The following is a 13,073-nucleotide window of genomic DNA, read 5'->3' on the forward strand; positions in this document are numbered from 1 at the left end:
GTAATGCTGAGGTGTTTTTGCAAAAATTCAACTACTTACTCTTCACAGCCTCATCTTTGGGTAGGGAATATAAGCGTCTTCGCGACTTGATTTAACAAGGAACTGCAACATTGCTACCTCTTTTCCTGTTAGGAGATGATCAATGCTAAACACTCTACCCATAATGTTTTGGCTCCTTCAAATAAGTAGTCCACGTTCACAGCAAACAAAATCCTGCTTGCACAGGGTGTGTAAATGTTCTGAAGTAAGTAAAGAACTGGCGGATTACGTAAGTTTCGTTAATCATCCCTCGGCAGGAGTGAGTGGCGGCGCAGTGAGAGGCCATGCTTTGAGGGGGTGATGGTGTGCTCGCACCTACTCTTCCTTTCTGTTCATCTGCTCTCTTCATTCTGGCTCAGGCCCGGTGCCACAGACCTGCCGAGTGACAAACTTATCAAAGACCACAATAGAAACAATTAGTCACAGAGCAAAGAGAGACAGAGATCCACCGAACATGCACTCGTTTCAGAGGTCGTGTCTAGTAAAGCAATTAAAACACTATCAAATACAAATATGTGTTATTGTTATTCGTAAACCCTAATAGACCCAGTAAGACATTCCACATACAGGGATTGGACAATTAAACTGAAACAATAGTTTATTAGTATGGTGTAGGGCAGGCATAGGCAAACTTGATCCTCGAGGGCCGGTGTCCCTGCAGAGTTTTGCTCCAACACTAATCAAACACACCTGAACACCCTAATTAGAGTCTTTAAGATCACTAGAAAGCTACAAGCAGGTGTGTTTGATTAGGGTTGGTGCAAAACTATGCAGGGACACCGGCCCTCCAGGACCGAGTTTGCCCATCCCTGATGTAGGGCCTCCTTTTGCAGCCAATACAGCATCAGTTGGTCTTGGGAATGACAGATACAAGCCCTGTACTGCGGCCAGCGGGATTTTAAGTCATTCTTCTTGCAGAATAGTGACCAGGTCACTACGTGATGCTGGTGGAGGAAAACCTTTCCTGACTCGCTCCTCCAAAACACCCCAAAGAGCTCAATAATATTTAGATCTGGTGACTGTGCAGGCTTCATGTTCATCAAAGTCTCGCTGGGTGTATTGGTGCATTATCATCCTGAGACATTACCCTGCCTTCAAGATACAGTGTTTGAACCATTGCGTGGACGTGGTCCTCTAAAATGGTTTGGTAGTCCTTGGTAGTGGCGTATGCACAGATATTGAGCCTAGGGAGGGCCATGATATTGCACCCCAAACCATCACTGATCCACCCCTATACTTCACGCTAGGCAATTAAAAGTCTGAGTGGTATACTTATTTGGGGCTTCTCCACACTGTAACTCTCCCTGACGTGGGACAGTAAAAGTGGACTCATCAGAGAACAATACATCTTTCACATTGTCCACAGCCCAAGATTTTCACTGCTGGCATCACTGAAACTGAAGTTTGGCATCGTTTTCTTTGTTCGCTCATTAATACACCGTACACAGCGCTAAAGTCCAGCATCTTCACATTGGCTTTAGTCTTGACTAGTGCAGCTGAATGACATTTGCCCTGGGAGCACTGTACAAATGTGGCCGTGTTATTGACGCATGCTCAGGGCTCATATGTGATATCTAGTGTATATATCTATGCTGCTCCGATTAAACTTTGTTTTTTTTTTCAATAGTAATGACTTGCATCTTGAAAGGTACAGAGTTTTAAAAAATAAGATTGTGTATTGATTTAACGAGCTATAGCATCAATTGAATTATCCGTGAAGCAATTCCTCAAACAATTTAGTACTTACGTTGTCACAACTCTTTCTCTTTATGGCTCTGATACTATGGAAGTCAATATGAAGAGTTTAGAAGCAAAACCCTCTAAATACATCAGACCTCTTTTTTATGTAAACGAGCATTTTCTATCAGGCTCCTATAATTTGGTTTAGAAGTTTCATTTTATATGTAATGATAAGGTTATTAGCTAGTAAATAAAATAAAAAAAATTTCAGAAATGTCACTTTAAACAATTCTTTGGTTTTTAACAAGGTAGATTTTCTTTTGCATTAAAACCAGCTAAATCCACTTGTGATTTTTTAGCAAAAACCTCTAAATCCACATATTGGGACAAGATTAGTCTAATTAGTTGAAAATCACTAAAGATGCAATTAGAAATTATTTTACCAAACATAAAACACATTACACAAACCACCTAAAATTAAAAATTCATCTGTCAAGTAAGTGGCGGTTCATTCCGCTGTGATAAACCAGGGAAATCCAGAAGGAAAATGAATGAATGAAATCTGTCAAGTAGGTGCATTAATCAATAACATTAAAACTGACATTAATTAAATCTTAACAATCTGTTGTCATTTCTGATATTTGGGAATTAGATTTAATGTAAGTAGAGAATTGTAAACATTGTAAACATTGTAAACTAAGCTTGGTAGATTCGAATATTGTAGTGTAAAAACATTGTGAAACATCAGTATCTGTGCATTGTCCATTAATATAAAAGGCTTAACAGATGTATAGTTAATATGAAGTAATATAAATAATGTATAGTTTTATACATGATATTTATCTTTTAAAATAATAGCTTAAATTAGCAAATAAAACATGAGGTGGGCCTACTGGGCAAAAAAGGGGTGCCTCTCTGACAATTTTAGAAGCTGTCATTCATTCATTCTCACCATACTCAAGGTCTTGGTCTCTTGTTAATCCTCATAGCATCCACGTGGGATAAAAGAACGGCATCTTAACTCTGTCTTTCGTGAAACGCAGTTGCCGTTTATTGTATAGTAAATCAGACTCATTCAAAGTAGCATCGCTGCACAAACAAACGTTATGAGTGCATGCTACACTTCCGACTGTAAACTGAGTATTCTTTTTCTAATAATACACAGAGTTTTGAGGTAAGGGATGTTTTCAATTGCCATCCAGTTCCTCAAACTCCGTCTTTTAAAATCGAAAGTGAAATAAAACAATCTCCTAATAAAAACCGGCGTATCAGCGCGCTGTTACATTGAAAACATATGATTCTATTCACACCGTCTCATTGGATCTCGGGATATAGCGGCTTTTGGCATTAAAGCCAAGTGGCGTTTAGCGGCTTTGCAAACAAACTTATTTCTGAATACGCTGACGCTGGGATTTAGATAATTTGAAGCAAATCTATTTGTTGATGGTGTAGTACGTACCTAAAGCATTCACTCAATGTCATTAGCCCATTTTTGGCGGAAGTGGCGTTTAGCAGCTGTTGCATCTGAACTATATTTTAAGCTTTCCTCCAAATATCTCCATTTGTGTTCAACAGAAGCAAATGACAAGTGATATTAGTGAGCAGATGATGACAGAATTTTCATTTTTGGGTGAACTATCCCTTTAACAGCTGTTGTCTTTTGTAATCTATGCATTTACTGCACACATACTACAGGATAGTAATGTGTTACCAATCAAAAAGATATTATGTGGTGAATTAGTTTGATGTTTTTTTGCGTGTTGGAGCACTGCTGTGCGCATGAAAATGGCATGTGACTCATGATTAGCAGCGATGGTCCAATGGCGCTGAGTAAGTCGCTGAGAAAGCCAGCTGGAGAGGACAAGGCAGGACACAAGTGCTCATTGACTCAGAGAAGGGTGTGTGCTGTGGTGCATCTGTGTCTGTCTGTGTACATACAGCACAGGAGGTGTGAGAGAAGCAGAGATATTCTTATGCAATTCTGTGATGCCTCATTATAGGAGACATGGCACGTGTGTGAGCATGTTCTGTGCATATTATCATGCACTGACTGCTTTTTTACTTTAGCTTAATCAATTGAATGAAGATCTTGCTTTTAAATTCATCCTTTAGCTTGCCAAGGCAGAGGTGTCTCCAGTGGTGTAAAGTAAGAAATTACAAATACTCAATCTAATGTGAGTATTTTTTCTCAGAAATTGTAAGTAGATTTAATAATGTGTACTTTTACTTTCCCTTGAGTATATTTTCAGTGCAGTATCGGTACTTTTACTCCACTACTTTCCTTCAACCTGCAGCCACTACTTTATTTATTCTTGTCTATGGGGATTAGAAGAATCAGTCATGTGATTCCTGTCCAATCAAATCACACATAGAAGGTAAATCGCCTCATAATGAACTACCTCAAGACATGGGCGATTTATAATTGCAGCAGACTGTTTAGAAGCACTGAAAGTGTCCATGATGTCCAAAATCTTTACACATATAGACCCAGAGAATGCTTAGACTGCATGTCACTGATGAGAAGATGACGGATGTTTACTGTATGATGACCAAAATGGCCTTAAACACCCAGCAGGCACAAGACGTCAACATGACGTCAGATTAAAGTTGTACTTCAACGTCGTAGGGACGTTGCATTATTGTTTGGAAATGAAAATCTGTTTGACGTCAGAATTCAATGTCAGGCCTACGTCAATGTCCAACCTAAAATCAACCGAATATCAACATCTAATGATGTGACAGCTTGACGTTGTGTGGACGTTACCATTATGACATCTATCAGATGTTGGATTTTGGTTGCCTTACATGACGAATAAATGTCAGTATTTGATGTTAATATGACGTTGGTTTAAGATGTTGACTCGACATTGGATTTTTGTCACTTTCTCTCTCACAACCTATAATCAACCAAACATCAACGTTATTTGACTTCATTACTGGACATCAAAATAACATTGTCCTTAGACGGTGGCTAGACTTGAATTTGGTCATCTGACGTCACGACCTAAACCTAACCTAATATTAACGTTTTATGACGTTGTGGGCCTGCTGGGCATTAACTCAATGCACTACAGAATGTTACGTTTACACACATCCACAAATGACATGTAAATGCATCAGCTTTTTACAGCGTAATACTCACTACTCTTGAGTACTTTTGAAAGGTCTACATTTTACTCATACTTTGAGTAATATTTACAACAGACGTTTTTACTCTACTTGCACTACATTATTAGGCAAGTAATAGTACTTGTACTTGAGTAAGATTTTTCAGTACTCTTTCCACCACTGGATGTCTTGAGGCTGACTTACACCTCTGCGCCTAGCGCACGGTCAGTGGTGTAGTGCGTGGGCCCCCCTGTAAGGGTAATATATGATTATGGAAGGTTTAAGAAAGGGGGGGATAGGTTGGAAATGCTTTTAAAAGCAAAAAGTGGGGGGCGAACAGCGATCGGGAACGTAAGAGCGGGGGGTTGGAAATGCACATAAAACCGAAAAGTGTGGGGGTTAGACGGTAATCGCGAACTGAAGGTGGGGGGGTTGGTTGGAAATGCTCGTAAAGCCGAGAAGTGTGGGTTTGGGGGGGGGGTTGATGGCGATAGCGAACCTAAGACCGGGTTGGGGGGGATGCTGTGGGGTGTTGGGAATGCTCGTGAAACCAAAAAGTGGGGGGGGGTCTGCCATCTGCTACCCCCCTGCATATAGTCGGCACAGTTCAAGGCAACTGTACGTAGTGAGAGTACGCCCTTATAGAGTGTGTTTATGTCTTTCAGCTTGATGAGATGCTGAGAACAAACTTTTGAGTCGTATTGATGTTAGTGTCACAAGTACTGGGCCTAAGCAATGCCATGATATTCAGCCCAAACCATCACTGATCCACCCCCATGCTTCACTCTGGGCATGAAACAGTCTGGATGAAACGCTTCTTTGGGGCTTCTCCACACCATAACTCTCCCGAATGTGGGAAAGACATTGAAGGTGGACTCATCAGAGAACAATACATGCTCCATCATCAATGCCCTAAGGGTGAGTAAATGAACTGTAAATGTGCAGTTTTAGATCGTCTTATAGAGCGTGTTAATGCATTTCGGGTTGATGAGATGCTGAGAACAAAATTTTGAGTCATATTGATATTAGTGTCTAAGATGACAAGATGTGGAACTTTTTAGGGCACTCCATCAATCTGGACTGGTGGAATTGATTGCATTTCACTAGCTGATTTATGAATAGAGAGAAAGCTAGAGAGAGTCTCCATGCAGATTCACAGTTTTTGACAGTTCACATGCTTTATGCTTTCATCAAGACTACATAAATACACTAAGAGATCTTCTCTGGGCTAAATCCCACTTTAAACTCTGTTTACAACGTTTCACTCTTGTAATTTCATCAAGATTTTGGTTAATTATTAAACTAAAATAATATTCCATTTGAATATAGAGAAATATCAGCACATGCAAATTACTAGACTGCACAGATAGTTCAACCCCAAAATTAAAATGTCCTCCACGTTTACTCACTCAAAAGCTTCTAAACTGTTATTAATTTCTTTTGTTAAATGCAAATAAGATATTCTGGAGAATTTTTAGGGGGAAAAGCAGCCCCTGACATCGACTGAAACAAAAAATACTATGGAAATCAATGGCTGTTTTTTTTCCTCCCAACATTCTTCAGAATATCTTCATTTGTGTTGAACATTAGAAAGAAGGTGATTAAATATATTCTAAGATGCTGTTTATTAATGTGTTTAGTTTTTTTCCATTTGGCCATTATTCCAGTTTTCAATGTCACAAGATCTTTTCGAGGTAATTCTATATGTCGACAGGTGCTCAAGCCACATGTCTTAGATTGAAAACACTTTTTCTCAATCTTATGAGAACTGTGATACCTTTTCTTCAAAATTCACCTACATCCACAAAGCTATATATATATATTTATGTAGTTTTTTACTGACCATTAACTGTGTGTACAGTATGTGTATATATATGTATATATATATTTCTGTTTAACGGAGAGATTCTCAACACATTTCTAAACAATAGTTTTAAATATAGTTTTAATTTAATAGTTTTCTAATCACCGGTTTCTTTTATCTTTGCCGTGATGACAGAAAATAATATTTCACTAGGCTATATATATATATATATGCTTTGATGCCGAAATATTGGTACATTTCTTATTGGTACGAAGTGTAAGTATGCCTGTGTTTGTGTGTGTATGTTTATAAATATATATATATATATATATATATATATATATATATATATATATATATATATATATATATATATATATATATATATATATATACACACACACAAACACACACACAGGCACACTCACACTTCGTACCAATAAGAAATGTACCAATATTTCGGCATCAAAGCGTTCGAAACGTCTAAACTGAATTTGTAACATATAACTAAATACTTAACACATTTTCTTTACATTCAAAGTGAAGAAAGTACTCTCTTTTACTCCAGTTCCACATTAATCTCTCACAGCTATAAAAGAAGCTAACTGACTTTTTTGATGCAGAGCCGATTTGTTTCAGATCAATCTGTCTTCACATCTTTCTGAAGATACAGCTCACATGCGCACCCCCCCCCCCCCCCCTTCTCTCTTTCTCTCTCTCTCATCTTCACCCTCAGGTGAGAAAGCAGGGATGCGGAGATCTCCCTCACACATTTGTTTGTGTTTCCAGTGTTTAACTTTACAGTAAACAAATGAAAACTTGGTTCAGATGATGTTAACATCAGCTCAGGGAATGCTAGCATCTTCACTGCAAAGTTAACCGACTTTCTCTGGAGCTGCAGAGAAGTTGTTTTGTTTTCAATCGTTTCTTCTGCGGCAGAGCAAGATTGCGCGTAAATCTGAGCGCGCGGCGCGCCCGGTGCTGTCGAGACTGCGCGTCCGAGCGCGGGTGATCGCCACCGGCGTGCTGGGGGTCATCATGGTGCTGGTGCTGGTGATCCTCATCCCGGTGCTGGTGAGCGCTGCAGGATCCGACGCGCGCTACGAGATGCTGGGCGCCTGCCGCATGGTATGCGATCCGCACGGGACCACCAAGTCTCCATCGTCGGCACCGACGGACAACCGCTTAGTTCAGTCGCCACCGACTTTCATCCGCGGTCCAAAAGGAGAGACGGGGCGCTCGGGAAGGATCGGACCGAGAGGTCAGCCGGGTCCACCTGGTCCTCCCGGTCCCCCTGGAGTCATCGGAGAGCCGGGTCCGCCTGGATTACCCGGTCCGCCCGGAGTCACCGGGGTGATCAGCGCAGCGACTTACAGCACCGTCCCCAAAATCGCCTTCTACGCTGGACTCAAGAAGCAGCACGAAGGCTACGAGGTGCTGAAGTTTGACGATGTGGTCACTAATTTGGGCAACCACTATGACCCCTCGAGCGGTAAATTCACCTGCTCCATCCCGGGGATCTACTTTTTCGTGTATCACGTATTAATGAGAGGCGGTGACGGGACCAGCATGTGGGCTGATCTCTGCAAGAATAACCAGGTAGGTCATAAATCCAGCTGGCACAGCCTGCAGGTGACACACTTTACTGATTCACCAGCCATCAAACCAATATAGATATGCATATTAATAAATGATTTATTCCTTGCTTGTGTGTGTGCGTTTATAAGTATTTATTTAGCAACATTATATTTATTTGAATAAAATATAAATCATTCTTTCCTATTCTATAAAATCTTTAATAATTTAATAGTAAAATAAACATTTATGATGTATATATTGTGTTCATGTGCGTTTCTAAAAGCTACACACAGCTGTAAACAACACTTTATTAGATCTCATGGTTCCATGAACTCCACTTTAATGTATGTGACTGACTTTTTTATTGATTTTTATTTAATATTCACATTAATTTAGAATGAAATTTTAATATAAACACATATTATATTTTGTTGGCCTATATTTATTGTATTACAATTGCATTATTTATTATTATTAACATTAATTGTGATTGAATCATATAGGCTACATATACATTTGATCTGATCAATTGACAATCATAGGGACTAACTGAACTAACATATCAGAAATGTAATTTTATGAACACGCTAAACTTCCTTTAGTCATAATTTTAGTCACGCTAAACTTCTTTTAGTCATAAGATTTAGTCATAACTCGATGGTCATTTGTCTTAAGTTATTATTAGGCCTACTGATCAGTATTCCTGTAACATGAGTCATCTTCAGTTCTTCATTTCCCCGCAGGTGCGCGCGAGTGCAATAGCGCAGGACGCGGATCAGAACTATGACTACGCCAGCAACAGTGTGATCTTACATCTGGAGCCCGGAGACGAGATCTACATCAAACTTGACGGAGGAAAAGCGCACGGCGGAAACAACAACAAATACAGCACGTTTTCGGGCTTCATGGTTTACGCCGATTAACGCCACAGACTCGCTTTCTGACGTCACGACGCAATGACGCCGCGAAACAGAGGTGGATCAAAACTGGTCTCAAAGCACATCCTTCACACACGAATTAGTTTTTAGAAAAATCACTGTGACCTCAAATAAACGTCATTACAGTGTAAACGCTGGTGATTGTAGTATATTTGTTGAAAATAATAGTCATTTGACATCTTTCCATTCCATATGTGCCTGACATACGATGACACGATGATCTGAAGAGGCTGTTAAGAGCACGCGCCATTAGCCCACATGCTAATCATCAATATGAAGAATAATTTCTCACGCCACAAATCTGTACCATTTTATATCAGTGTTTTCATTTGAAATGTTACCGCTGTCTGGTTTGTGCAGTGCCATTTAATAAACTGAAGAAAATATATATCGTTTGATTTTAATGAGTGTGTACATCTGCCATAAATCTATAAGCTCTGCGTGCGGAAAATAGAGAAGTAAATACAGGAGTTATGGTTAGGTCATTCATTCATTTTTCTTCAGCTTAGTCTCTGATTTTATCAGTGGTCGCCACAGAGGAATGAACCACCAGATATTCCGGCATATGTTTTACGCAGCGGATGCCTTTGCAGCCACAACCCAGTACTGGGAAACATCAATACGCTTTCTCATTCACACACACACTCATACACCCTGGAGATTTTAGTTGATTCAATTCCCCTATAGCGCATGTGTTTGGACTGTGGGGGAAACCGTAGCACCCGAAGGAAATCCAACACTAGAAGAACATGCAAACTCCAGACAGAAATGCCAACTGACTCAGCCGGGGCTCAAACCAGCAACCTTCTTGCTGTGAGGCGACAGTGCTAACCAAAAATTGGCGTGTGTGTGTGAATGAGGGTGTGGGTATATGCAGGAGTCTTAATGGTAATTTCAATACCTTTTTGAGACCTTTTAAAGACCTTCTCAGAATATTTTAAGACCTCATGGCCACTTCTAATCAGTATCTAACCTTTAACTTAATAAACAGTTGTTAAATAAATGAACGGAGCACAACTGTGCAACAGATCTCAGATAAGCTTGGAAGAAACAAAGCTTGAAAGAATAAATGACGTGGTTGTTTTCAGCTACTGGTTTTAGCCACTGTTTAAACTCGTCTTTCTCCATCCAGGAGTACGCAAACTTACATTTTCCCATTTTGCCGACTGTTTTGCTCTATGGTTTCGCTATGTGGAGAGCGTCACATCACCGCGACCCGGACGAAGGAGCTTGGCTGGATGCGCCACGGCCTGAGTCATTCGCATGGATTGAGCATGCCATTGTTAATATTTGGAGGAAAATAAAAATATTTATGCTTTTTTGCAGTCAAACAGTTTGGTCAACGCTTGAACAAAATTTAAGACCTTGTAAAAACGACATTAAGACTTTTAAATACTTTTAAAGGGGCTTAATTTTCTCATTATTGATTTATCAACTTTTAATACTTTCTAAGACCCCATGGACACCCTGGTGTGGGTGTTTCCCAGTACTGGGTTGCATCCACTGCGTAAAACATATGGCGGAAGAGTTGGTGGTTCAATCTACTGTGGCAACCCCTGATGAATAAGGGACTAAGCTGAAGGAAAATGAATGAATTTTGTGATTTTGAGAGGGAAAGCAGGCATTTTGTAAACCTCTCATTTTATTCTTTACATTTAGAAATTTTCAGAATAAAAGTCAGAATTGTGAGATGGGAGCTTGTAATTATTTAGGTTAAAGTTAGCAATTTTCAGGGGGGGAAGGCAAAATTATGAGATGTAAAGAAAATTCTGATTTTGAGGGGGAAAAGTAAGTTTCTGAAAACCATTTTATTTTGTTTTTATTTTTTAATTTTGTGAGGAAAAGGTCCAAATTCTGCGATGTAAAATTTACTTTTTGTGCATACGATACCATTTTTAGGGGAAAAATATTATGAGACGTAAACCTCTATTTTATAGTTTATATTTTGAAATTTTCAGGCATTTAAATTTAGCAATTTTGACCGGGAAAGCACAATTTTTGTAAACCAGCATTTTTTTGTTTATATTTTTCAATTTTGAGGGAAAAAGTCAGAATTTGAGATGTAAAATTGTCATTTTTTGTTTATATTTTTCAATTTTCAGGCAGAAAAACAGCATTGTTAGATGCAAACTTACATTTTTTATTTTACAAATTTCAGAGGGAAAAAGATTGTTAGATGCAAGCTTAGCCTTTTCTATTTCAAGGGGGAAGGTAAGAGTTTTTGTAAACCTGTAATGCTTAGTTTATGTTTTGTAATTTTGAGGGGGAAAAGGTCCAAAATGTGAGATGTAAAGTTTTCAGGAGAAAAATGAATTATGAGATGTAAACCTGTAATTATTTAGTTTATATTTTGCACTTTTCAGGGGGAAAAAAGGCAGAATTATGAGATTTAAACTAAATTAAAACTAAACTATAAACATTTTTTTAATTATTCCATGATGGCAAACAAAACAATGACAAGATCAGAGAAGATTGTGAGATGTAAACATGCACTTATTTATATTTAGCAATTTTCAGAGAAAAAAAAGGCAGAAAAACTTTTTTTTGATGGAGAAAGCACAAATTTAGTAAATGTGTCATTCTTAAGTTCATAATTTGAAATGTTGAGGCAAAAAAAACATCAGAATTGAGAGAAATAAACATTTTAGTGTATATGTGGCTATTTTCAGGAGAAAAAAGGAGATGTAAACTTGTAATTTTGGAGGGGGGAAAAAAGAATTAAGAATAAGAAAAAGTCAGAATTGAGAGAAATAAACTTTAAATATTTTAATCTAATTCTTTAGTGTACATTTAGCTATTTTCAGGAGAAAAAATGCAGAATTATGAAATGTAAACTTGTATTAACTTAGTTTAAATTTAGCAATTTCGACAGGGAAAGCACAATTTTTGTAAACCTGTAGTTTGTTTTATTAATATTATGAAATTCTGAAACTTTTTTTGTATAAATTTAGCGATTTTTCAGAAAAAAGGCTGAATTGTGAGATACAAACTTGTATTTTCTTTTATTTTGAGTGGAAAAATAAGAATTTTTGTACACCTGTAATTTTTTAGTTTATATTTAAAAATTTTGAGGGGAAAAAATCCAAATTTGAGATGTAAACTTGTCATTATTTGTTTATATTTTTCAATTTTCAGGGGGAAAAACAGCACTGTGAGATGCAAACTTACATTTTTTATTTGACAAATTTCAGAGGGAAAAGGGCAGAATTGTTAGATGCAAATTTAGCCTTTTCTATTTCTGATTTCATTTTTAGGGGAAACAAAAGTCAGAATTGTGAAATCTAAGCTTTTCATTTTAGTTTTTAACTTCCAGGGACAAAAAAAGTAAGAATTGTGAGATGTAAACTTGTAATTAATAGTTTTATGATGGAAAAAAGGGCGTTCATAGTTAGAAATTGTGAGATTTCCGCACACTAGTGACCATCTCTCCCTCATTAGCATGGGACCTTAGTCTTGTTTTTGAATCTGCTACTAAGCTGACACGCAGGCATTTGTAGCTCCGCCCTCTTATGAAAAGAGCACAAGCTCATTTGAATTTAAAGTGACAGTCACCAAAATGCCACAATGTGGATCAAAGCCTAAAATTGGCAGTTTCAGAGTCATAAAAGATTATTCATGTGGTATTTTAAGCTCAAACTTCACATTCACACACTCTAGGCACACCAGGGACTTATTTTACATCTTGTAAAGGGGCATAATAGGTCCCCTTTAAATAAAAGAACACATTTTGTGAGAAAAATGCTTGTTATATGCATGTTATAAATGTCACCAAGAATTAAATGAAGAGTAAAAAATCTGAAATTTTCTTCAAAAAATGAGTCTTTCTCAGGCTACTGTGTATGTGTTCACTTTTATAGCACAGAACAGGTTATTTTCATTGCATTTAAAGTAAAATAACTGCACATATCCATAAAAGCCTGAAAAAA

At 38.0% G+C, this 13,073-nt stretch overlaps 1 protein-coding gene across 1 annotated transcript; it reads left to right on the forward strand.

Moving 5' to 3' along the window:
* Nucleotides 1–7,354: 7,354 nt before the first annotated feature.
* On the forward strand, nt 7,355–9,505 carry c1ql3b (complement component 1, q subcomponent-like 3b). The gene is made up of 2 exons (XM_056465652.1): nt 7,355–8,230; nt 8,953–9,505. Exons 1-2 carry the CDS (start codon nt 7,670–7,672, stop codon nt 9,130–9,132), a joined length of 741 nt encoding a protein of 246 aa, XP_056321627.1. The 5' UTR covers nt 7,355–7,669; the 3' UTR covers nt 9,133–9,505.
* The last annotated feature ends 3,568 nt before the right edge of the window (nt 9,506–13,073 follow it).

Source organism: Danio aesculapii, chromosome 2 (assembly GCF_903798145.1).
Source record: "Danio aesculapii chromosome 2, fDanAes4.1, whole genome shotgun sequence".
NCBI lineage: Eukaryota > Metazoa > Chordata > Actinopteri > Cypriniformes > Danionidae > Danio > Danio aesculapii.

What these genes read in the sequence shown, in the direction of transcription:
- c1ql3b (XM_056465652.1), top strand. Translation starts at nt 7,670, where the DNA reads ATGGTGCTGGTGCTGGTGATCCTCATCCCGGTGCTGGTGAGCGCTGCA. An exon ending in ATCTCTGCAAGAATAACCAG is followed by an intron (nt 8,231 to 8,952) that starts GTAGGTCATAAA and finishes ATTTCCCCGCAG; the next exon opens with GTGCGCGCGAGTGCAATAGC.